We start from the raw sequence: 27,827 nt of genomic DNA on the forward strand, positions 1-27,827 counted from the left end.
AAATAAATCCTCTACAAAGCCGCCCTGGTTCAACAACAAATGGATTACATTTACCAACAAGTAGGCTATACTATGCAGACTTACTGTTTTCAGAGTTTGTCTTAAACCTACAGTTGACTGTTTGTCAAACCCAAACCTCCTGGTTACTGTTGCTATGAATATGTAGTTTAAACTTAGGGTGCTTTCAGACCTAGAGTTGTCTTGCTTTGGTCCGAATCAGCGACTAATTTTGTTACAAAGTTGCATAATTGCCTAGAGCTGGTTCGTGTTCTCACGGCAGCATTTACAGGTGGACCAGATCAAATACCTTGCGCGAGAAAGCTGCTCTTGATTGGTCAGAATTTCCATGCAGGACAAATCCAGGAAGTAAAGCAAACGTTGAAGAAGAGTACACTTGCAAGATAAATGTGACACTTTCTAATGTCACAATGGAGGGACAACTACGCAGGTTGATTTTAGCGCTGCTCATCGTGGACTATATTGCTGTCATTGTTCATTTTAGTCAAACCATACAGTTTGAAAACGAGGCGCGGCTCCAACTAGAAAACAATGTTTTGATGCATTGGATGTGCTGAATGTGCATATTAAGGCAGTACAGGAGGAGGTGCACATTAATAATCCTCCAGGACTGTAACATGCTCATGTTTAACACAAACAATGTGTCATGTGAACTGCACCAGAGTTCGTTTGTAACTGGACCAAGACCACCTCTTCAAGAAGGTCTTGGTCTGGTTGTTTTGGTGTGCACCTGAGTGCGACTGCGGTGTTCACACCTGCCCAAACAAACTGCACTTTGGGGGCAAACAAACTTGAGTTCGATTGAACCGAACTAAACAGGGCAGGTGTGAGTAGTAAGCTAGTTAGCTGGATGCTAACATTAGAGCAGCTAAACACACAATTGAATCTATTCCTCACATCTTTTCACTTGTTTTTTCATTTTGTAAATACAAAACAGCTTCACTCTTATTATTTATACTACAGCAGCAGGGTATATGAGGATGTAGAAGGAAGATTTGCACTCTAGACTTTCTCAATATGTAGTAAGTGTCTGTCAGCTGGGCCAGCTGTACACCACTATATCTGGTCATTTTTGCTCACAGGCTAATGTCATCTCTCCTTATCAGCTCCTTTCAAGTCACCCTGTGTTTGTCGCCTTAAACGTGTTAAAAACACTAGAAAAAGTGCCGGCGGGGGAATCCCATCTCACCTCAGCCTCTCCTCCTCCTTCTTTCGCAGCTTCATGTCCCGCTGGACCACTTTCAAGACATGCTCCGCCTCGTCGTCCGTCAGGCCCGACAGGTCCAGCTTCCGGCCCATCGTTCCTGGCCTCGCCACACTAAACTAAGCTGCTGGTCCGAGAGGGGGGGGGCGAGGAGAGGCACGGGCTCTGCTGCTCTGGAGGCCGAGGCTGAGACAACCCTGGAGTAAGACAGAGGGATGGAGAAAATTTAAAATGATTTTTTTTTTGTGGAATCAATTCACTCCTTTGGAGCTGAGCGTGAATATGCCTGACAGTTAATTTGTCAGCGTGTCTGAGAGAACTCTTGTACACCTGGTATTCAGTAATTTATGACTTTCATCAACCTCTATTAGCCAAGGAATTACAACATCAATAGGTCTCTGGCACAGCTTTGAGCATAATGAACAGAAACATAAAAACCTCATTTTCACAGCCTATCAGCACAGACATCCAACACAAAGAAACAAAAATCTTACCATGCAAATACTGCTGCAACGTTTGCTTTTATGACTTGTGAACAAAATACGCTGTGGCGCTACAGTAGTTGTTTGCCTGCAGCACGAACTCTGATCTCGGAGCAGCTGCAAATTGGGTTAGACTGGAGTGTAGTGGCTGGAAACATTATTCTTTGTGCTGTTTTAGGTCATTACAAATGTGAGGCGTAGCGTTATGTTAACCAAGAAAACAAATGCTGCCCTCCTCCAAACCAAAAATAGGTCAGGGCATCATCAAAATCAGCAAGCCATGAATGTCTGTACAAATTGTTCTGACAATCTCAAGATTAAATTTAGATATTTCACTGGATAATTAGAACATTTCACCTGTCTCTGTTTTATAAGCCGCTGCATGGCAACATAATTCAACAGCACCACAACCTACAGCCTCCACAAATCAGCATCACTGTGCAGCTGAGAGTACAGTAGCTCTCCAGATCATAGACATTCAGATCACACCTCCTGTGCAATAAGATCATATTTTTGCATACAGCATGCAAAGCAGGCAGGTAGCTGTGAAGAGTCTGTCTGTCAACAAACATGGTAGTTAAAGGGCCATAGATGTCATGTTTCTGTGCAGCATCATATAACTTACAGCTATTTACTTGCTTTGAAATGGCAATCTTGTCTGGTACATGGCACAGTGGGCGTGTGCTCTAATGTAAACACACTTCTATGTACATATACACTACACTTGACTGCAATCGAGCTGCAAACCTCACATCAACTCATGTGTTTTCCTTTTAGATATTCAGCTACACAGCTTATTCAGGCTTGTCATGAGAACTACTTTTGCTAGCCAACAGATTGTCCAAGAAATTAACACCTGTTAATACAGGAAGGTACATATAAATTATACTACTTTTATATAAGGAGCATAAATTTGCTCAGTTTGAGACTTAATCCAAAATTTGGCCAATAAAAACAAGAGAAAGTGATGTGCTGCAGTTGGCTCCTGGGGATGCATTGCCTGGGAGACGGACAGTTTGGTGGAGGATAAAATTGCTTATGGAGAGTAAAACTACGAACAACTGACTTTTGCCCCATTGCCTAGGGTTGGCAAGCTAACGACCATCAGAACTACCCCTCTTCCACTGCAAAAGTGTAGCTGCAAGCTACCGGTAAGCTATACTGCGTCGTCTTTGAAGTGTAGTCTTATTTTTCTTTGGACTTGCGCAAGTAGGCAGGGACATAGAGAAAAAAATAATAAAATCGCTGCACCCAAGTCTCATAATGTTCAAGAAAACCCTGCTGTTTATTCTGGCATCATGCTGGCCAAAATGTTAGTGAGTCTTTGCTAAACAAACATGCATGTAAGCACAACAGGCAATATCGTTGTCAGCAAAATGATTGAGGTCATGTCCATATATTGTCCATATATATGTTCAAAAACTTGATATTATCGATATCGCAGCTGTGGCTGCACTGGCTTGCACTAGCACTTTTGCTGATGATGTATTGTTTTATCCATACTTTATTCAGAGTCAAATGCAACAAAATTTCATTCTTAATGTCCACTGTTGACAGTGTGGATTTGAATGACAATAGCCTATCTATCTATCTATCTATCTGTAAAATCATTTTAGTATTTAACTTTTAGATTGTAGACCTTTGAACTAGGGATGCACCGATTTATCGGCTGAATATCGGTATCGGCCGATATCTGTCTTTTTGACTGCCATCGGCCTATCAGCAATAAAATGACATTCACTGATGGAAGTGGCCGATGTTTTTGTGTTGTCACACCACTTTTGCGCAGGCTTAAACACAGGGCTCAAAACTAGTGCCAACAAACCTAAACTAAAGAGCAAGTACAAGAAGAAAACATTGAATATTTGGCAAATAGCATCCTGGTAAAACATGTTTGGGACGAACACAGATCTTTGATGAAAGGACGCATTAAATTCATGATCAGTGTGTCGCCCTATAGTTTCCCTGATAATGTTACATTGTGAAGAATGAATCTGTGTTGAAATCGGCAGAAGGAGAGCTTGTTTAGGTTCACTCTAGGCAGCCGGTGGCCAATTAACAGCTCAAGGAGGTTGCATTGAGTTACATAAGGATGCATTCAAACTCTATTTGGTAAAAATGAGTATCAGGCGAAGGTGAATTGTAAAGTTCTCATGAGGTTTTTAAATTCAATCTTGTAACATGTCGTTTTAGGTGGGAAACTTGAATAAATACAGCTGTTTGAAGGAGAAATTTGTTGATGTTTTCACAGCACTATGACAGATATTAGAGAGGGACTTATGATATGTTATATACAGTAAAAAGGCTTTTGAAGCATTTGAAGATGTTTTTCATGAGAAAGGTCATTGACTGACTTTGTGCGCATGCAAAGATAATGTAATTGAGGGCTTCATGACTTTAAAATTATTCAGTTGTACATTTTTTGGTTTCCCTGGCACATAAGGGGGAATAAATAATCACAAAAACAAAAGAAACAACAACATAAAAACACTGGTATCGGCTATCGGCCAAATAGTAAATTTAAACATCGGTATCGTCCCAGAATTTCCCAATCGGTGCATCCCTACTTTAAACCGCACTGTAATATTCATATTTTAAAGTTAGAGCCTTGAGTATTTATCACCGCACTGACCTAAAAACAAGTCTGACATCTGTTATTTGTGGGGTAAAGACAGACGTCAGTAAAGAAGTGAAGAGAGCATGATGGAGAGGCGAGATCGAGGGCCAGCGCCATAAAACTAAAACAGAGGGATGGCAGGAGGAAGAGAGCAGCAGAGACAGATGAGGTGATGGACAGAAGGAGAAGGTCCATTAACTGCAGTGTCTAAACAAGATGGGAGAGCACTGGCAGTGGAGAGAGCAATGATGACTCAGAAGGCCAGACAATTATGTCCGTTCTATTATTGGGCCGATAGCTTCATCGACAGAGAGTCTCTCCCCTCACTCAGCATATAACTCATTCCTCCAGTTCAGCTCAGGGCCCGTGTCAGGAGGACAGGCTGCTGTTGAACTTTTACACTTCAAAAAACAATCGGTACATATTTATATTTGTGTCTCTGAGATTTAGCTCAGACACATTTAAATATCATCAATCACTGTTGGACTTTCTGCAGCATCTACACAGTAAAATAAACTTCACTCCGTGTCTGTCATTTAGATTAAAAGCTTCGGGCAAATCAGAGGAACACTCTTTTCATTGTTCTCATCTATTTCATCCTTTAACATATCTCCATCAGATGCTTTTATGACTCATTTGTATCAGTGGGAATGTAAAATCCACAAGGGCAAATGCAAACACACACACACTCAATCACACATATACACAAGTGCGAGAAGGAGCTTTTGTCACATTCTCAGCTACAGTGGGAAAAAAAAGATGTAAAATCTCTCAGTCTCAGACATCTGCTATCACACAGTGTAAATACACAATGCCATTCACAAACGCTCCTCATTCAACTGTGATAAGAGACCTTGCCCTGGCCTCGGGAAAGGCTATCCAGTCTGAGAGAAGCACATATTATACACAAAATGTTAAAATATAAACTCAGGCTCATGTGGACAAACATGTGCCAGCATGGACAATAATTACCTGAGCCTTCTACTTGAAATTTCCCAGTATTAATTTGTGGGTTCCAGGAACAAAATGATACTAATACTTGGTTTTCGTTTGGTGTTTAACATAAACAAGTAGCGGTCTGGTGTGAAAACTGTCGCCCTAGCTTCTGTATGTGAGTGCGTAAAAGTAGTGAAAGAAATGTGCTCAATCATGACCATCATTTCATGTTCAGGTGATTAGATGATTGAAACCACTCTCAAGTCTTACTGTGCATTCCAATACCCACACTACCATACTATATAGTGTGCCAGAAAAAGATGCAGCATGTCCTGATACGTAGTGGGGCGGCACGGTGGTGTGGTGGTTAGCACTGTTGCCTCACAGCAAGAGGGTTTCTGGTTCAATCCCAGGTGGAGGAGCCCTTCTGTGTGTAGTTTGCATGTTCTCCCCGTGTCAGCATGGGTTTTCTACTGATACTCCGGCTTCCTCCCACAGTCCAAAGACATGCAGGTTAATTGGTGACTCTAAATTGTTCGTAGGTGTGAATGTGAGTGTGAATGGTTGTCTGTCTCTATGTGTCAGCCCTGTGATAGACTGGTGACCTGTCTAGGGTGTGCCACGCCTCTCGCCCAATGTCAGCTAGGATAGGCTCCAGCCCCCCTGCAACCCCTAACAGAATAAGCAGTAACAAAAAAATGTCAGGGCGTAATGTAATAAGGAAGTACTATGTCCTGATTGTGTGCAAACTGCATGCAACAGTATGTACTTTTTAAAGGACAGCTGCAGTACCTACTAAAACTAAAAAGAAAAAGCCTGATGCTACAACCAGCAGGTTAGCTTAGCTTAGCATAAAGACTGGAAACAGGGAAAAGTTACGTTATGCCTTGTATGTTTAATCCGTACAAAAACATGAAGTGTGAGGTTTTATGGCTGGTTAAGTGCCCGCCATGAGCAGTTACTAGCTAGCTGTTTCCCCCTATTTTTAGAATCTTGAAGATTTTCATTGAAATACCATTTTTAAATCACTATCTGTTGATGAATTTAGTAAAACTGGCCCACTGATGAGAGTACAGCAACATCTAAATATTTGCAATTTAATGAACTGGTTGTCGAGGGGAACATTTGCAGGAAAAAAAGCTGTATTAAGTTACTGCTAATGTAAACCGAACATTTCTTCCTGCTGCAGCTTCACATTAGAAGCATTTAACTGGTGAAACATGAGTCAAAGGAAAGGCAGTGTTGCACTTGCCACTATCATTCATCAAAAAATTCTTCTACAAAACAAGACTATGGTCAATTTCATCATTTGTTGACAGCAGTCGGTTTGAAATATTGCAGGGTGTAATGGAAACAGCAGGAGCAGCAACAGTGAGCTGTTAGATGAAGAGATGCAGGCGACAGGCTGGATACCTCCAACTTAGTGAGGTAACCAACTCCTTTCACTGTGCTCTGCTGTCTGTACACTCATGCATGACTTCTTTATTAAAATGACAATAGTTTGTTTTGCTGCCTGCAGAACTCTATGACCTGGAGTATTAAACCGCATTCACAGTTACCATCAGTAAATCAACCAGGGCTGAAATCTTTGAGACTGCCACTTTAATTCTAAGCTAAGCAAACTGGCTGATGGCCATGTAGCCTTACAGTAAATTTACCACACAAACACGAGAGAAGTATCAATCTTCTCATCTAACTCTCAGCAGCAAAACAAATAAATGTATTTCCCACAATGTTCAAATATTTTTTTGAGGATTTGCAATAGTATTTGTCTCAAATGCCACTGAACAACATCATATATCACTAAGCCCCAGTAATGGCAGTATCGGTCAGTTTATTTGGCCAGATTCTTAGGCGTCATTCATCCCAAGTCTCAGCCAAGTTAGGCAACCAGACATGGCATGACTTATTTCTTCCAGGGTGCCGAGTTTGGGCCAATGCTGGGCCAGGTCATTTTTGCCAACAGCCTAGTGATGATAGTGTCAGCAGCCAGAATCGGGACAGTTTATTTGGCCAAGCCTCCTCCTGAATCCGAAGTTCGACAATCAGTCGGAGCCTCCTTTCCAGCACCCTGGAATAAACTTTCCAGGGGAGGCTGAGCTGTGTGATACACCTGTAATTGTAGCACTCCCTCCAGTCCCCTTCTTTAAAAATGGGAACCACCACCCTGGTCTGCCACTCCACAGGCACCGTACCCATTCTCCACACTACACAGAAAAGGCATGTCAGCCAAGACAGCCCAACAATGTCCAGAGCCTTCAGCATCTCAGGGGGAATCTCATCCACACCTGATGCCTTGACACTAGGGAGCTTTTACTACCTCAGCGACCTCTGCTAGACATATGGACGAAAGTTCCCCTGTGTCTTTAGGCTCTGCCTCCTCCATAGAGGACGAGATGGCCAGGTTCAGGAGTTCCCCAAAGTGCTCCTTCCAACGCTCGACAATATCCCCAGTCTCCAATCCCCAGTCCCTGGAGATATTGTCAGGCAGGGGATACTGGGGCCCATTGTCCTAAAATTCTATCATAACCATACCTTGTTTGATTTTGAATAGTATTAACACAAATATACACAAATTTTAAATGGAAGGATTGTCTTAAATATAACGCAGTATCATGTCTATCACTCTTACAATGCCAAATAAAATTTGGCCTACTGTTGAGAGTCATGGAAGCAATGGGAGCATATCTTTTTCACACCTGAGGATTCACTATGTTGGTCTCAGGTTCTTCTGTCTTCTGATTGTTGTTCTGACTGGAAACTGCAGCAATATATCAGCTAATATAAGGTTGACATTTCTGCAATAATCCAGAAAAATTACTACGTCACTGCTTATTTCTTGCGAAGAACCCACATTCACAACTTCTCAGCCCTTTCACAACTAAAATTAGCAGGTGGAAAATCAGCCTAGTTGCTCTGTAACATATCTCAACACCACCAGCCATGGGCTAGTCTCACATTTTTGCCTTCTGTCCCTGTTTCTCTCCTAATGTACAGAGGAGATAAATGCACCATTACTGTATGGCCATCATTGTATAGCCACAAGGGAAGGCAATTATTCAGGGCTTCTTTTTATAGTGAGTGGTGTCAAGGACGGCGATGGAGCATCACTTATGTCTGTGAGAGTGTCTGCCTCTGAAGCTTCAGTGACGCACATACTTGAGGGCAGCAACCGTACACACACACACACACACACACACAGCCAATCCATTTTCACTTGTGACAATTTGCCACAAAACACACACAAACATGCACATATGACTGCACACACACACACACAAGCATGTGCAATCAAATCTATGCTTCTTCCATGGAGCAGTGTAGCCACCCTGCAGCAACACTAACACACTCTCAACAATAGCACAGATGAGCTATCAGTCTGCACACAGTGGAAGAGAAAGTGGGCTATTCCAACAGACAAACCCTGCTTAAGTGACACTGATTGGAGACTGCCTCAGTGGTTCGACGCTTCACTGGTTTTGTTCAGCCGTCGCAGACAAGACACGGTGTGGGCTCAAGTGAACACCATCTTGGTAAGCTGACGGAGAAGTGAGCTGCACACATTTACCCCTCAGAGACTCTCAGGCTGTCTGTTTAACCAACAGCTACTAGACTGTGTGTTTTAACCAGAAACTATGCTCTGAATTATTGCACTCCTGCTGATCGCACAGTCTCTGATCAGCACAATTTAATTGTGTCTGAGCACATACAATTTATCCAACCCTATCGCCAGACGAGAAAGTCAACATCAGATGATTCTGCAACATTATGTTCAGTGCCAACATTATTAAAATTCTCACTGCAATGTCTGCAATATCTGTGCATGACAACAACAGCGTAGTAATGTTTAGGGAAAGGTAGTTGCTTTGGCAAATAAAACATGATTAAAGCATGGTTAATATTAGGCAACAACAACACTTGGTAAAGGTAAGGGAAAGATCAAGGTAACGGCACTGTAATGTAAATGTCAGTTGCAGGTCTGTAATAGGAGGCAAACTCAGGTCTCCAGTCTGCGTGAACACCCCCCACCACCCATATCTCACACTCTTACTTTCCACCTCAGCTGCAACGTGGTCTCATCCCAACTTATTATATGTTGATGCTTGGGAAGAAGACGCCTTTGCATTGTATCTTAATGCAAAAGAAGTTGGCGGATTTTAACCCAGAAGGGGTCAGTGGTGAGTCTCGTGAGTCAACTCCCCTGGCTAAGACAGAGGCGGCAGTTGGGTTTAGGCAAAAAACCAACATGGCTAGGGTTAGGAAAAGGTGGCTGACGTCATTAAAGGCTCACACGACTAACTACTGACTGACGACTCCTCCCAAAATAACTCAAGTTGACTCTTAGTTTCGCACAGGACACAAACACTGGTCTCCTGAGTCAAAGTCCTGTGCTTGTTGGCCTCCCACTCACCCTCAGTGGACTTTTGTGCTCTTTATATTTTGTCCATTGCTCCAAAAGTCTAATAATGACACAAAAGGGAGTTGGTTAAAAGTAGGGCTGGGCAATATAACGACTATGTATAATGTATCAAGCAAGATATACATTTAGACAACACTGTTTATATCGATATAGGGTCAAGTTGCGTTACATAATGCACACCAGTGTGCATCTCTCCTCTCTCACACTCTCTGCAGAGCTCCCACCCGACTCACTCATTCACAAGTTCTCCAGCAACACTCAGAGAGACACAGAGCTGCTCTTCTGTTTAATCTGTCTGTTAATTAGTCTGCAGTGCGACATCAGTCTATATGTTGCACATGCTATGCTAAATCAGTCTGTGAGATGAATGAAATTACCGCAGCCCACGTGAAATCCAGCACTGCGCTGCTAGTTTGTGTGTGAGGTGGATCAGTGTGTCTCTGTTCTTCTTGGTAGTTGTAGTCTAATGTGTGACACTGCGACAGGGCCTGGATGAAGGCGACAGATCTATTTTTAAAAATGCAGCGATAACAGTTGTTTCATGTACAAGACGTATATAACGCAGACAAAGAGCTCGCTCACTCGCCCCTTCCCTCCCTCAGCTTCTCAGTTGATGCTCTGTGCATAAATAAGAGTAATAGCTTAATAAATGAAAATATTTAAATCATTTTCCAGCACTACATTTATTTAAGAGGCCATGGGAAACAGCTATTAAACTCCCCCTGCAAAGATGCTTAATTTTTCCAAACTACAATGGATTTAGGCCGACTTGATACCTCTATACTTATGTTAGTTTTGTGTCCTGTGCTGCAAACCTTTAAACCTCTGTAGCTCCAGTGCTGTGTGCAAAAAGTTAACGTAGAGTCCTATTTTTTTATATAGTTTTTCATTTACATGTTGCGCCGCTGTTTATTTTGAAAAAAAGAATAACATCCCTGTCTTTGCATTTTATTTTGATCACAGTCTGTTTTTACAGTAAGTGCATGTGATGTCTCAAATGTGGCTTTGACTTGCAACTGAAACATGTAGCCCATTTCGTAGGAAATACCCTGATATATATTGTGTATCGCCAGTCAGCTTGAAAATACTGAGATATAAATTTTTATCCATATCGCTCAGCCCTAGTAAAAAGCCCAGTACGTCTCATACAGATGCTAAGGAGTGCTAAAGCAGTGTATTCTGACACCCTGGGGTGAGACCAGGCTGCCAACTCGCTACATATAGGTTAAACCATTTCCTGCGTCTGGACTGAACGTTTGGGGCGATGTACCATCCAAAACTTGCACACTATATTATGTACATCTGTGAATAGAATATCATCATTTCATGAAATGTCCGCTGCAAATACCATGATTGCAGAAATATAAGATAATCCAGACATGAATTGTATTGTAAGATGATCCCAGACACACACATTTAGGTGTACTGTCATGTGCTTTCTTTTCATTTTCTTCATCTCACTTAAGTTCTCTGCAACCTACAATATTGTAGTCAGAGCCTCATTTTTTATTCACACATATTTAACACATTTCTAATGTTGAAACTCAACATACTCTTTATTTGTTATACCTTTATTTTCTGTAGACTGGCACTCAAGTCTGCAACAGCTCATTTTATCCCATGAGAATCTGGTGTGTCAGATTATCTTCTTCTCAGAGCTGCATCCAGGGAATTATTGGGGATTTAAATGATGCAGATTTGCTTTGTAAATCTATAGCTGGCAACTGTAAGTATTAATCAGCCAGATCATTGGAAGCAAGTCTTGTAAAATGCTCCTTTGCAGCTTATTATTTTATCCATTGAAACTTTTGAATAATCCGTATGTGAATCTGTTTTGAATACATATGGTTTACTGTTACTGACTTGAAACACAACTAACAATTGTTACAAACTATACAAATATAGTTTTGGTCACTCATTTCTGTCCCATTTTGACTGGCACCACAGTGAAGTGTACCAGTGTAATACTGTCAGATTACAGGAGTTCAGACTGACACTCTCGGTGCTCGGAGAGAGAGGGGGGCGAGAATGGCTTCAGTGGAAAAATAGGTCATACTAATGCATCTCTCCAGAGAATGAACAGGAACCTGTATTTTCCCCAAAGGACTCACCATGTGCATCAATCAACCACGTCAGACTGACACTAAATCATCCCAAATACACTCAAACACATCCAGAAAACACCACATCCAACACCGTGCTGCGGAGCACTTGGCTCTGTTGCCGTCTGTCACCTCAGAGAGTCGGCAGAGGATGGGCAAACTGAGGACAGGGCCCAGTCGGAGCGCTAAAAGGGCAGGTGCAGCCAAGCGCTAAATGAACTGCTTGTTTTAGACACTCTCCATTGGATCAGCGTTTCGTCACAGCCAGAGGGAAGGAGATTGAGAACGACTTCACTGAAATGACTATTTGGACTGGGGGTGAATACAGTGTGCTGACTCTGTAGATCTGCATTTTCAGCCATTTAAAGTATTCTGTATTAGAGAGTCTGTGGTGCATTGATGATGAGGAAACAGGTGCTGCGGACTGACCCACACTGTGTTTGAAAATATTTGCAAAGAGCTTGGTGTAACACCTTTAAAACCTGAGCTCTGTTGTGGCGTGTGATGGCCTTTCTTTGTCCCTCTGGTCATTTGTCTACTTCCACCTGACAGCACAAACATAGGTGGTCAAGGTGTTTCTGCAACCCCAGATGTGACCAGCATCAGTCAAAATGACACGAGGAGGAGTCATCAGAGAGAAAAGAGAGACAACAAGGAAAGTGGACTTTAGCTCAGCTTTCAGCATATGAATTTAGATTCATATTCCTCCAACTGCTCCACCATCTGACAAGCTGTAAAGTGAGAAGCACAGCGCTTAGTGTGATCTGGGTGAATTTCATAACACCAATAAACCAAGATACATCATTCATGCATAACATCCTAAAGGGAAGAGAAGTGTAAGTGGTTTCAAATGCCATAAGCATCTGCAAATGAATTGGTTATTGGAAATGCTTAAGAAATTGCATACTATGCAGAATGTTGGCCAATATTGCCTTTATAAGGCAACGTCAGCATTAAATGCAATAGATGATGTGCATTGTAATCACTTCTTTCAGGGTTTCCAATTAATTCATTTAATTGTGGCGGGCCGCCACAATTAAAACATCTGCGGCCACTTTCTGATTTTCTATTTTTGGAGCTGGACCATTCATTAGGTGCATCAATGGAATATATATACCACTCAGTTATTCACAGATAGAGCAGCAGAATGCCCGGCGCAGTGAAGTGAAATTCAACTTTCAATCCACTGGGTCTACAGTTTGCTTTCGCTCACAAATAGCTGCTTGTCTCATCCATCAATCTGTTTTAATCAGCTCTGATTTAATAGACTGATCAATTCACCCTTCGCTAATCAGCTCTGATTTAATAGACTGATCAATTCACCCTTCGCTAAGTCCTGCCCCTCGAACGCAGACAGGCCAATCATAGTGTAACATCAGCCAGCTCAGACCAGATCCAACAACAGACTGCTCCATTGACTCTGATGCAATCGTTTCAGATTTCCTTCATATTCTGGCTAAATGTTGTGTCTGGGGCACGTCGTGTATTAATGATACTCATTACCTGGAGAGGCTGGAAAAAGATATACGTTTCCTCCCTGTTCCAAAACCAAAATCAAACCCTGAAAAGTTTAGGGTTAGCTAGCTAGCTACTGAAGATATAGCCCACTGAATGTATACACATGCTGCTTTTGCTTTTTAATGATTATAACAGTGAAACAAAGACCGACCCTGCTGTACAGGAACCAGCGAAGGGAAGCAGGGAAACTACCCTGCTGTACAGGAACCAGCGAAGGGAAGCAGGGAAACTTTGCTGATATTGAACCAGCTGTGTGTCATCACAGTATGTGCAGATACAGTATGCTTGAATTCCACCAGAGCTCGCTGCCTGTCTGAGATCAGGCATCTGCACACACTGTGATGCCACACAGCTGGTTCAATATCAGCAAAGTCTCCCTTTATATTCATTGTCTTGTATGGCGATCAGCAGTGATGTGGTGGTTCACTTTTACACTGTGATCTGTAGCCTATAGTTTGGCTTTAGCTTCTAACTATCTTTGTCTTTTTAACCTGTTGTTGCTGCTGAGTCAGTTTGACATCCTGGATATATCCTTCAAACACAGACTGTAGATCCCTCTGTCTGCTTCTCTCTGGAATCACCGTTTCATTTTAACAAAAATATGATGATATTTCTTCAGGGAGTGCAGTTTGTTACAGTGTGGGCTCCATGCTTACTCTTTACCACAGCTTAACGGAATATGACAAAGGGGAGGGGCATAGAGAGGGGTCAATTATGCACTCCGTGTCTCAAAACTCCACAAACTGCTGCTTAAGGAAAAAAGAAGATTTCTGTCTGCGCTGCGTTCATGAGCCCACAAAAACCTCTGACAGGGGACGCAGACTGATACAAAAAGACACACAAGAAAGAAACGGAAAGTAAAGGTAACATGGATTAACAGCAAGATCATTTAACAAAACTGTTAAAGTCATCTCAATAATGTTCATGGACATGTCAAGTGTTTTTTGCTAGTTATCCATTATTATCTTAAAGAGCAACTTGCAGGTTAAAGCCCCCAGTGAATCAGTTTGCAGGAAAATGATATAGACACTAGATTTGAAAAGAAATATACCTAAATATAAAACATAGTGACACTTAGAGTCGTTTTTATGAGGATTTTTACTTTCGTATCAAGAAAAGCCCAACCGGATGTGACGTAACAAGGGGCAGAGAGGCCAAATTAAACAATGGCAAATATGGATGAAAAAGCTCATTTGGAGACATAAGAGGTCAATAATGTGTATTCATGTACACATGACGGACCACAACCATACAATTATGAACCTGCTAGGAGTCTAAGAGACCAGGAGCAGCCAAGAATCAGGAGAAAGTATGGCCATCGCAGGGAAATTGAGTTGCTGTGTGAGGAGAACCAGTGGCAATGGTGAGCGGTCATTAGCTGTACTGACATCACTAGTACTGGTAATAGAGTAGTGGCAGGAGTATTGATAGTTACCCATAACAGGTACTAATGCGCAAAAATCAGCCACATCTCGTATTGCCAAATGAATCTTCACACTGAAAAAATTAGCCGAGCAGCTAGCGTAGTTTTCCTCAACTCATAGCACAACAAATTATTGTAGATGTATTGTTTATACTTTTTCTAATTCACCATTGGTTTAAGTAATTATGTTTCCCGACAAAACAGAACAGCGCTTTTATGCTGCATGTCACATCACCCATTTACACAAGCATTCACACACTGGTGGCCGAGGCTACATACACAGTGCCCCCTGCTACTCCAGTAACCATTCACACATGCTCGCACCCCAATGGAATAGCCATCAGGAGCATTTGGGGTTCAGTATCTTGCCCAGGATACTTCGATATACGGACTGGAGGAGCCCAGTTTTAAAGTGCTGATCTTCCAATTGGTGGACAACTCACTTTACCTCTGAGCCACAGCTGCCCTTATCTCTGGCATTGTTTATACACAGACATGTGCTCTGTCTGTCTGTTGTCCCGTATTATCTCCAAAATCTAAAACATTTCCACACTGCTGATGTATTTTGAGGTAAATACAGCGTTTCCGCTACATTCATTTAGCAGCAGCGTGCTAAATTATTGCCGCCGCTGCTGCTCCTTCAAAACATTTATTTTGCCAATGCACCACCACCGCTCTGAGACATCTGTGCACTTGCACAGCGCAGCAGCCAGGGTAGTGAGGAGAGCAGCGGTGAGGGGAGGGGGGAGTGGGGGAAGGCTCCTATTGGAATTAACGTTATTCGTAGGATCTTGAAAGTGACATTGTCACTGGAGCACCAGGTCAGAGTCTGTCCTCTTGAAGAATAGGGCAGCGAACCAGAGAAAAGAAAAAGGTAGATTTTATTAGCTGAAGAAGATAATTTATAATAGATTTATAGGGATGTCTCTCAAATACAACATGCTAACGTAATTAGCACCAGCCTATTACATTTTACTTGGTATACATTAGCCTAGCAACGAGCGGAGATTTCCTCTGCTCATATGAAGCCAGGATAAATCACACACACGTCTTAAAATGCTATTTTAGTGGAGGCTTTACTGTCTTCGCAATTTATTGTTTATTATCTGTGAAATACAAGTAAATACAAGCTTTGTTTCCACTGCGTGTGTCTCACGGCCCATGCGTGAGAGTTGGCAGCCCTGGGATAGGGCTTTAAAAAGTGGTACCAAAGCTCACTGAGTCAGTGGAGCACCGGACCAAAAGGAAAGGCCTCTTGTGTTTTATGTCATTTGCATTTTTCTTTCCTTAAAAATTAACAAAATTAACCCAATCTGCCATCCTTAGTACAGGGAATACCTGGAACATCCTTACACTTTACCAGTCCCACTCTCTGTGCAGTACAGTCCTGGTTAGATGTGTTACAGTAGCTGATTGCTGTCTAACCCAAGGAAAACCTAAACTAATGGTTCCTGGAATAATGTGTTTAATAACCAACCACATTTCTGCCTCGAACTGACCTCTACACTGAACAAAATATTTATCACTGACATTTAACCTGCAATGCTTCTTTAAATAAGAATGTAGACGCTCTGTGACAACACTAATGTTGTTTTAAAACAAATTATAAGTAAACTGTTTGTACTCTTTGAAAGTCATTGTCTCTTGTCATGTTTTACAAGACAGAACCTCATAATTCTGAGCAGAGAGTGAATTCTTGGGATTTGGAGGTTCTATCCACATTTGACCCCTCCCTAAAAACCCCATTATTATTTTACATTCACAATAACTTTAGGGTCTCTGTCATTTTCATGAATGACAGAGACCTGTTCCACATGTCATCTTTGCTGTTTGGATGCACAAACTNAACCCCATTATTATTTTACATTCACAATAACTTTAGGGTCTCTGTCATTTTCATGAATGACAGAGACCTGTTCCACATGTCATCTTTGCTGTTTGGAATGCACAAACTTTGAAACTCAGTGTCTCAGAACCACTCAGAATGCAGATAGAACCTTAGCATTCTAAGGTGGCCATTTGCTGTGGGCTTGTGGGCGGAGCTAGAACAAAATATGATGTCATTCTTTAATATGTCCTTTGTGACATAATATCACGCCTGGGGAGAGTTTATAAATAGCCCCATGCCACATTGTGAATTACCAGTTCTCGGTGGCACTGGACTTCATCTCAACACTTCATTCAGTGTTGCACCATTCCATAAGATGGAGAAACGACGACCACAAACGGGAGATACTTACTGCACCTTCAAAATGACACCATCCACAGCACAGAATGATGAGGATCCTGAATACCTCCGCTCGCAACTATCAAAGCTGATAGAAATTAATGCGAGAATGGTAGTACAAATTCATGATATGCATGCAGAAAATGAGACTCTCAAGGCAGATTCAAAAACTCCCATAGCAATGCAAAAACAAAGTGACCGTGAAAAGAAAAAACTTTTCAACGAAACAGTGGACCTCAACAGAGAACTCAGGCAATGGCACATTCGATACAAGTACGATATAGAGAGGCTGGAAAAGAAGGTTAGCGAAAGCCACGAAAGCCACGAAAGTGTCGCTGCACTGAAAAAGGAGCATGAGTCTGATCTCCTTAGACTGAATGCGGACTGGGAAAGGAAGTTAGCCAAGGAGCAGGCAAAGTGGGAAGCAGAGTCTGCGCAAAAGAAAAGAGAGGATGACAAAATACGTGTTGCTGAGATGACAGAATTCACATATAACCATTTCATGGAGGGGACTAAATATCATCTACAACTGGCTAGTCTAGAGGAAAAGCTTCACCAACAAAAACTGAGCTTTAGCCGTGCACTGTCAGCAAAGAAGTTAGAAAACATTAGGATTACAGATGAACTCAGGGAGCTGAAGGAACAACATTGGGAGCTAAAGAGGACCATTTGTAATCAAAATGATTTGACATCAGAAATACATGAGTTGCGGGAGGCTGTCAGAGAAAAAGACACAATAATTCAGACGCAGGAGGGGATCTTGGCTTCTTTGAGTGAAGACAAAGAAATGTTATGGAAAGACTGGCTGTTAGCACTAAAGAGTAAAACTACTGCTGAGACTTCACTGAATGATCTGACAAAAGGCCACGCATCTCTCCAGTCAAAATTAAAGTCTGAATTGCACGAGTCAAAAACTTGGCAAAAGAAAGCCGGCGCAGAGCTGCTGGAGGCATTGGACGCCAAAACATACCTGCTGAGCCAAAAGAAGAACTTAACAGCACAAGTGACTGAGCAGAAGCAAAAGATCCGTGAACTGGAATCCACTCAGCACCGTTTCAAGGCAGATCTGGAGGCATGCAGCTCTTCAATGTCAGATTTTAAGTCATTAAAATCCAAGTACATTGAGCTTTGCAAGCGCTACCTTCACAATTACAGGCCTCATGAAGTGAAGTTGGATCTGGACCTTGAGGACGAGCCGCGAGAGAAGATTGCTTCTGCTGATAGAAAGTTCAGCTCTTACCGAAAGGTCACCAAGAGTGACCTCAGCAATCTCAGCAGGACACAAGTTTATGTCAACAAGGTCAATAAATTAGAGAAGGAGAATTACAGTATGAGACAAGATCTTAGACACACTCAACTGCTCCTTCAGAAGGCAACAAAGCCAGTGCAGCAGAGGGTAAAATCCTGGATCAAAAAAAAAGTCCTGGGAAGGGTATCTGTTGCCCCAGAGGCTGCAGAGGAACCACCAGCCCTTTACCCAAACGACTGGCAGCCTTCCGACCTCCCAGACGACAATATCCCTTCCCAACTCCCAGATGACAACTTCACATCATCTGTGCATCCCTGTCCGAGCAAACCAGCAACATCCTCGGAGCCCGATCCTCTGGATGGTGTCATATTAGTGGAGCCATGTGTGGCAGAAGATCTTCCACCAGTTGACCTGTGAATTTCTGGCATGGTGCAGCCATGCCATAGACCTCTGACGTTCAGTGACTGATCGTCTGAGCACTATGGCATGGTGCAGCGATGACATAGCACTCAGACGTTCAGTGAATGAACGTCTGAGTGCTATGTTAAGTTGGGTTTTCTCCGGGATGCTCCGGTTTCCCCAACACTCAAAATCAATTTGGAAAGTAATTGGACAAAATTAATTAAATAAAAACAACTACATCTTTCGGATTAAGTTCTTTCTATTCTATTGTTTTAATTCTGCTTAAAAAGTATTTTGGTAAAGTTACCCCCACATGGCTCAGTGTACCTACTGACTTGGATCAATTAACCACTAACTTGCAGCAAGTTCAGGGCTCCAGACTGACTTTTTTTAGTCGAAGCACTGTAGCCTCTAACTGAAACATTTTAGGAGCACAAGCAGAAAATTTAGGGGCACACCTTAAATCGTCCTGCAACACAATTATTCACATTTTTGGCCATTTAAACTGTATCATAAACTGTATGTAGTCTACTGTATATTAACATTGGACTGTTTTAATTATTGAAGTATTTAGCATCACAGAGACTTGTGGTCAGTGGGATGTGAGGATTCTTAAAATAACATATGTGGGTCAATGAAGTGACCCTACTTTTTTTTGTGTCCATAAAAAACCCTAACCCTAACCCAAATTTAAAAGGGTTAAAATTTGAAAATAAATGTACAATTAACTTACAAACTTAACTTAACTTACACAGGTGTCCATGGTAATGCCTGTCAAATTTGATTTTAAAATGAAATGTCAAATGGTGTAACCGGTTACACCATTTGACTCCTATTAAGAGCCTTTCTGTTATAGGCAATTATGTCAAATATCAGCAGTTTATGATAGTAATTTGTTAGATATCAGCAGTTTATGATAGTAATTTGTTAGATATCAGTAGTTTATGATGCTAATTAAAGATGTATTATAAAAAAAAACTACTTCTGAACTTGTACAGTAGCTTTAAAATACCTAAAAATCCAATAATTCATTTAAGTAGAAATGTTGTCTGTTGTCACGTTTGTTTTTTTTCTGAACTGAAATAACATGAAAAAAACAAGTTCACTTAACCTTGTTGACTGTCATATTTGATTTTCAGTGTCAATTTCTTCAACAAACAATGGTGTTTGACTGTAGAAGGAACATGGTCAGGCAGTGTATCATATTTTTATGAAAACATATCAGTTCCACCAATTGACACAACCCAGTGTCATTTGGTGTAACAGGTATTTTTTCATAAAAATATGATTCTATACAGGAAAATAAATGTGGAGTAAAATGTGGAATAAATGTAATCCACTTTTGCAGTGCAACACTGTGTTTTTTAACAAATTTTACATAATTTGTCACGCGTTATTTAGAAAAAAAGGGGTGTTTTTAGGAAATGTCCTGCTCAGTATTGCCAAAATGCATTAAAATTTAAATATAGAAATACTCCAAAAATATCTTATTTCAATTCAATGCTTTTGAAATAAAGATTTTTTTTTCTAAGTACACTTAAATCTACTGTAGGTGGATAAAACATTTAATATGTATCATTCTTTCATGGTTACACCATTTGACATGTTCAGGAGCATTCAGTCTTACTTTTCATAAAAAATGGTGCAAATGACATTTCAAATGACATCAAACCAACAAAAATACAGAATGTACATTTTAACAAATCTGATGCATGCTTTGAAAACTGTTTTTGAAGATATAATATTATCCTCACCGTCTTTCTCTTGGCTGCTCGCCATTATCTGCCTGGTGCTGTTTGACAGTAACAGATTTTTAAAATGAAAGTGTATCCTTAGGATGATATGGATCAATGTTTGCGTCAATGATTTGGATCATTGATCACTGAATTGATATATCAGTCCAGATCACTGGATCGTTACCCCCGTGATAATTATATGATTTATCCTGCTGAAATTTGGGGAACAGGCCTTTTCCCACAGAGGCACAGGTGCAAGTAATAAAATCACTGATGGCTGAATTCCATTTAGCTGCTGCAAGCTGGCTCACTGGCACATCTGAATCGAACACAGTCAGCATTAATGTTATTAGTGACACCTGCACTTTTCGTACTGTGACAACCCAAACTGACGATGCTCCTAGAAAACTGCCAAGCCAACACTGTCGATAAGAATGCTGCCACTTTAAATGAAGCTCAGGTCATGCCAAAAAAACATCAGTGGGCTTTTTAACTTAGTGTGACACAAATAAACACTGTACACACACACACACACACACACACCCAACAGTGGGAGCATTCAAATCCTCACCCCGAGGCTCCCAATGAGGAAGAGCCCTTGATCATTTGTCACTGTTTGACATCCACCTGCTGTGTCACATCCATCACTACCTGGCCAATTACCACTCAGTGCAGAGCAAGAGAAGAGGCTGGCAAGGTGAGAATGCTGCAGCTGATCTGTGAACACACACACATACACAAGCACACTCGCACACAAACACACTGTGACCTGAAGTGTTAAAATCATAAACAGATGCTAATTGAATCTTCTATCTGAGTCACCGTGCATGTGACAAAGTGTTGAGAACTACTCAAACACAAACTCTAAGAATGGGTTGTAAATCTGGCTGTGGGGTTTTTTTGTCCTTGAATGAAAAAGCTCAGAATAGCAAACTGATTCACCCGGCACGTGGGTGAATGTATTCCTGGTTTCTACCTTAAGAGCTCCCCAAGATAACCCCAGTGTTGTTGTCAACAGGTGACAGTCACCCAGGATGCAAAACAAGAAATAAACTGCACCGAGCCCAGATCAGCCACCTGCACAGCCACAGGAGAGGCTGCCAAATCTGGATTTTCAGCTTGCATTCCTTTGGGTTAAAGCTTGTTTCTGCAACCATGAGACAAAACATGACTTTGTTTTTAATAGCTCCTGCTAATTAAGCCATGATGAGTCACATTTTGCACCTCCTTAATCTGGTTTTAGTTTCTTCTCAGCACTACCTGATCACATCCACCTCACACACACACACACAAAATGCCGCACTTTCCTCATTAGAAACCTATGCATTTCATTCAGACAGCAGCTGACTGCATGATAACATCTGTGTGAAATCCTGCGGTGACAAATGGTCAGCTATATATGGACAGTGCAGCAGGCAGCTTGCAGCAAACGCCACTGAAAAAAAAGGTGATCACTGCAATTTCACACAAACGTGCGCTTTCACATCAAGGTATGCGAGCGTGCAGCCGAGCCTGTAAATCAGGCACACACGTCTGACAGCGATGCTTCAATCATTAATTCCTGCTCATCACATCACGCTAACAGTCACCTATTCGCAGTGAGTTGATGTGGAGAATCACTTACACAGGATCAGTGGGTGCCGGATGACCGCCAGTTACAGTCTCTTTCGCGTTATCCCAGATAATGATAAAAAGACGCGGAGAGATGCGCCTCTGCGAGTGTAAACTTCCGCGGCACCTGTCTGTCTCCCGGATACTTTTAGGCTTGCCTGCCCCCTCGGCTAGTCGGCTTATTATTTTTCCCCCAAAGCAGCAGACGCAGGCACCACTGAATGGGTGATCACGAGGTTTGTATTACACGGAGGAAGGAGGAGGAGGAGGAGGAGGGGGGAGGGCGCACGGCGAGCGAGGTGAGGGATTGGCACCCAACCTTGAGTCTTCTTGTGTTCATGGTGACACGGAGCGGTGTGTAAGGATGGAGCAGGGAGGGGAAATCTCTGCGGGTTGGGAATCACAGATAGTTTGAGTGTGTCTCTGTGCTCGGCTCATCTGATATATGATCCCATTTTTGTTTTCTGCTGGCACCTGGGCACCCTGCGCTCCCAATTTGGCACTGCTGCTCCAGGAGGAGGAGGGTGGAGGAGGAAGAGGGGGAGGCTCTGTTGGCTGGCTCCATTCACAAAGCCAGTCACAGTGCAATTAACCTCAGAGAGAGATGAAAACATCCCAATTAATCCAGCGTCTATGTTTCAGATTCTCATGTCTGCAATCAGACAGTTTAATCACCTCACTATAATATGAGCTGTTTTAATTTTAAGGTCCAGTGTGCACGATTTAGGGGACATATTGTCAGGAATGGAATATAATATAATAGGTGTGTTTTCTTTTGTGTGTAATCACCTGAAAATAAGAATTGTTGCACACCATTGCCTTAGAATACACAGTTTGTCTCTACATAAAGAGCGGGTCTTCATCCACAGAGATCGCCATATTGCACCACCAAACACTGGCTCTATATAGGGCCATTTGCATTTTCACATCAGCCCTATAGTCAAAAAGTAAAAATGTTTAACCAAGCATAAAAGAAGAAGAAGAAGAAGAAAATATGGCGTCAGGATACAGCCGTAACAAGACGGAGGAACAGTGTGCACAGAATCGTTTCATAACTCATGTAGCTCACATTCAACAGGTCAGATAGTTATGCTCAGGTGGATGATGAAGAGGAGGAGTGCAGCTCGCCAGCACATTCTCTCTCCAGCCTCGTCACATATCGATGTTTGGTCATGGACCTTTCACGTTATCGACGTTCTGGGACGCCATGTCAAGTTCTGCCTGTTACATGCATTGTCTTCTTTCAAGATACACTTCTGTTTTCACAGGAAATTTACCATTTACATACAGTCTCTTTCAAAATAAACACACTACGTCAGTTGACTTTATTTTTTACTTCAACGACAAAAGCACATAGTTAGGTTTGGAAAAAAGAACAGGGTTTGGCTTTGAACACTGCTCTCCCAGGTGCAAGTCGGTGTCTGTTGGACCCATTCACTACCACTCCCGCCCACCCCACTTGGATTTTCAGCACCTCAACTTTTGTTGTCCCGCCACTTTTCCCCCTGACACTGCCAAGCACCATTAAACTATTATGGCGACCAGTCGCGTATCATGCCATCGTTCAAGGACATCTTTGTTTGTCCGTGTCTGAAGCCGCAAGTTAATGCCCAAGCACCGGATTTCAAAGAATTCAGAGTGAGACTGGATTGGCTCCACCCCTTCATGCAGCCGCGGTGCCAAATGCAAGACTGGGACTGTGGTGGCAGCAAGATTGGTAACTCCAGTGGAGAGAGGCAAAGGGGGAAATGTGTCTTTTCATTTTGTCACATATTGCGAATTTTCGCAACAAACAGAACGATAAAACACATGACAATCAGTGTGCAAGGTTGCTGTGTGGGGTTTTTTCGGATGACATCTCCTACATCAGTGGTTCCCAACTGGTCCAGCCAAGGGTTCCAGATTTCTTCTTAGTCATTAGCTCAAGGTCCACACGGTGCATCATGCTTGTGTTTAGCCATATCGTCAAGCTAGTTTGCTGTCTCTGTCAAAGAGCTGTCCGTTAGTCACTCACTCTACAGCAGGAAACAGCTCTTCAAAATCAAAGCTCTGTGCTGGAAATTCACTGTACTTCAAAACAGAGTGTGCGAGTCACTTGAAGTCCATTCAGAATGGACTCGTGACCCACTTTTGGACTGCGACCCACTGATTGGGAACCACTGCCCTACATCAGTCCACATCATTAGCATGTGGCTGTCTAGATCTCTGGGTCCTGAACAATGAACACTGCAGGAATTCTAACCGGGAAGTTTCAGCAGGTTGCAATATGCAATTCTCACCAACAGAGGTCACTAAATCCCCATAAATTTTACACACTGAACCTGTAACTTCCATATTTTAGTTCAATGAGAAATATTGTACTGTATTACAAAAAGATAAAGTACACTGCACATAATTTCCTGTAGAAAATTAGAGGAATTGTAGAAAATAAAAATAGCATTTATCAATGCTATTTATCATTTATCAACAAGGGTCTGCACTCTATCTATCTATCTATCTATCTATCTATTGAACTGTGTTTTGCAGATTTACTTGAGTACCCTGAGTTGTGTTCGGGCAGAGAATCAGAAGCTGAGGAGACAACCTGGCTGTTTGCTCTCTTTATTAGTGCACAGCCTTCAGGAAAAATGCTGACAGTGGCGCAATGCAAAAACACTTTCTGGGCTGGTTCTTGCTCAACAGGGTACATTTTAACAAGACAAATTGCAATAATAGGCTACTTTATAGAGATTATAAATCAAGCTGGACGTATGCTTTCTTTATCCTTAGTCTAATTAAAGCTGCATTTTACAGCAGACACTGCCAGGAACACTGTTCAGAGTCATATATTTTAATTATTAGGTCCGACTTCCACTGACAAACACACCTCCATGACTCACTGTGGACTGGTGTTCTGGAAACCTGTGTGCCAAGTCACTCCCTTGTGCTACATACAGTATGTACAGAATCACTCACAGTGCTGCTGCAGTGGCAAGTCTCTGTGTAATCTTAGGTATTTGATTCATATCACAGTTTCAATGTGCACTGATAATACAAACCAACCACATGCAGTGCAAATATTTAGGCCCAGAGAGCACACAGTTCATACATTCCAAAGCAATCGCTGGAATAAATGTTGGTATTTTACATTTCTTTACGTTTCAGTTTTCAATTTTGTGTTTTGACAACACTGTGGTTAACGTGTGGTTAGGTTTAAGCACAAAAACCACATGGTTAGTGTTAGGGAAAGGTCATGTTTTGGCTTAAAATACCCGGTTTGGTTGCCACAAAGAGCTGGAAATGTCACTGGTCTCGAGCAGTGGTCTGCTGCTTGGCAGCCGTCTTGTCCTGGTATCACGACATGCACCATCCCTCTGAGCTACATCACTTCAGCCCTGTCTCCTAGAAGTAATGTTTGTATACAACTAATGTGAAACAGCCAATACTTTGTGAGGCAAATGTAATCCAGAGGAAATTATGTTTACTATTAACATAATGAGGAAATGTTGCTAAGTCGCAGAAAAGGTGATACTGAAGATATTTCAATCAGGAGAGACTCGCTTTGAGAAAAAGAATATTTACATATGCATGTAAGTATGAGTCACGTGAAAAGTCTTTGGTGATTAGACCCCGCCGTGATTTCATATATTCCAGGAGGATGGTTACGATGTAGTAGATTAGGGAACCTCTGCATGGAGTCTAGACACTGGTGGTGATGAGATGAGATGAAGAGTGAGCTGAGGATCTGGATGTGAAAAGGGATGATGATTCCACCTAAAATGACAGCTGACAGCAGCAGAGAGGAGAACAGATTTAGGGTGCGCTCTGAATGGCATACTTTTCCTTAGTACTTTCGTATGAGCTGCAGCTGCCCTTGAAAAGTACATACTGTTGCATACAGTATGCACACAATCAGGACACACTACTTCCTTATAATGTTACGCCCTGAACTTTGACCCTCTTACTCATATCTGTTACCTCGGAGATAAAACAAAATGCCGTTCACAGCTCTGATGTTATTTTGCAATAAGAAATAACTGCATACTTTGTAGATTCTAACATTAAAATTTACAGAGGCTAAACATTTCTCTGTCATTGTTATTTACTACATAAGCCCTTTTGTTGTTGGTTATATTTGTGATTGCTTTTGATTTAACAATTAATATTCCTATTACTACTAATCAACTGGTCATCAGTCACCTGAATGCGCCGTCATTTATCATTTTGACTTCTGACAGTCGATGTGACGTACCGCCAACTGCACAGAGGATTGTGGGTCAGAACAGCCAGAAAAGCATGCTGGCTTGCATGCTGCAAAATCGGACCGGATGCTGTAGAACATCCTGGTATTTCTGGCACACTGCATTTCACATACTATTCATTGGGACATACTAAATTGTTTCCTGACATACTAAATAGTATGGTAGCATGGGAATTGGAACGCACAGTTAAAGTTTGGCAGCAGCAACATGAATGGCTGACAGAGATCATGGCAAAGTTTCATATCATCGGAGTACTTCAAGCCTGAAATATCACCTCGACACAAACTGAGTAAGTCTACATGTGACCGACTAACTAACTGCTTTACAAAATGGATTGCAATGGACTGCAGACCAGTTTCGGTGATAGAAGACAGAGGGACAACTGTGTCCAAAATCCAGCAGCAAGTACTTTCACAGCAAACATTGATGTATGCAATTGATTTAGATTAATTTGCAGCTCTACTTTTTTTTACTAACATTTAACCAAAATCACAATCTTACCCTAATCTTAACCAAAGTGCATTTGTTGCCTGAACCCAAGACAGGAGTTTGGACTTGTACCTGGGGTTCTGGTGTCAACGTCCTGCTCTGTGTACAGTAACATTTGCTCTCTCACCTCCTCTAACCCTCATCTTTTAGAGGAGTGAGACAATATTCCAGCTAAAAATGTAAATTTAATCCAGCGTATATACTGCACTGAACTGTTAGCCTATAGAATCAGTCTAGCGTTGAAATATAAGGTCTTGGCAATTATTGTCAGAAGGTCACAGGCGGGGATTATTCAGATCTTTAACTTCAGCAAATATGACTGCGGAGCGGATGTTCAGCGGTGCACTTTAAAACGAGTGTGCTTATTATGGTTCAGCGCTCATTGCTTGGAGATTTAAATAACACATGTCTGGCCTGTTATACTGTAGTTCGGCTTGTTTTGTCTGCAGGACTGAGTTAAAGCAGGGGAAACAAACACTCTGAAATATAACCACATGTGCTGCTAACAAAGAAACAAAGGCAAGGTTTTATCAGGTGGACTAAAGGCAGGTGAGAGAAGAGACGTGGACAAAGCAGATGTGACCGTGACAGAATAGAAAGAGGAGAAACTTTAAAATGGAAATGGACCCTCCCAGTCCTCTATTGTGGGTCAGTAAGCAGCTCCAGTGCAGAGAGAGGGGTCACTCGAGGGTTTTACGTCAGCAATCCTCTGGTCACAAGCACATTTCTGCAACCTTAAGGCAACTCTTGGTCACATACATGTTTGAGTAAATCTTATTAACGGCTTCATGCTCCAGCAGTGTGTATGCTTTACGCTCTGCTGCTAAGTCACACAGCATGACACTGCATTTACATCTGCAGACCTGAGGCGAATAAAAGTACGATCTCCTAATTCTGTGGCTTATCTGTCAAACTTTCTACTCCTGAAAAAGCTGCATAGAATAAGCGCTGTTAACATTCCTGCCTGGAGGATTCAGCTTGCTACATTGAGGTATATGCATTTGCACACTTTAATATTCCCATCAGGCTCGCAGGTGGGAACAGAGGGAATATTCATGCAGTCATCCTCAGTGGCCGCCGTGTGAAAAAGCAATCAGCAGGTCACAGTGGCATGCTTTAACACGCATCAACAATGTGTGATAGATTTTCCGA

The 27,827-nt window shown here is 41.9% G+C and overlaps 1 protein-coding gene across 1 annotated transcript in view; it reads right to left on the reverse strand.

Moving 5' to 3' along the window:
- The window catches only part of myripb (myosin VIIA and Rab interacting protein b), a 178,588-nt gene extending 156,520 nt beyond the window's left edge, over positions 1-22,068 (reverse strand). Inside the window, exons 1-2 of the mRNA XM_050056270.1 lie at positions 21,959-22,068; positions 1,208-1,419 (exon numbers count right to left, since the gene is read on the reverse strand). Of these exons, the coding sequence (XP_049912227.1) occupies positions 1,208-1,317 (110 nt within the window). The 5' untranslated portion in view covers positions 1,318-1,419; positions 21,959-22,068. The remainder of the gene's footprint in view (positions 1-1,207; positions 1,420-21,958) is intronic.
- Between the last annotated feature and the right edge of the window lie 5,759 nt (positions 22,069-27,827).

Source organism: Epinephelus moara, chromosome 11 (genome assembly GCF_006386435.1).
Source record: "Epinephelus moara isolate mb chromosome 11, YSFRI_EMoa_1.0, whole genome shotgun sequence".
Taxonomy (NCBI): Eukaryota; Metazoa; Chordata; class Actinopteri; order Perciformes; family Serranidae; genus Epinephelus; species Epinephelus moara.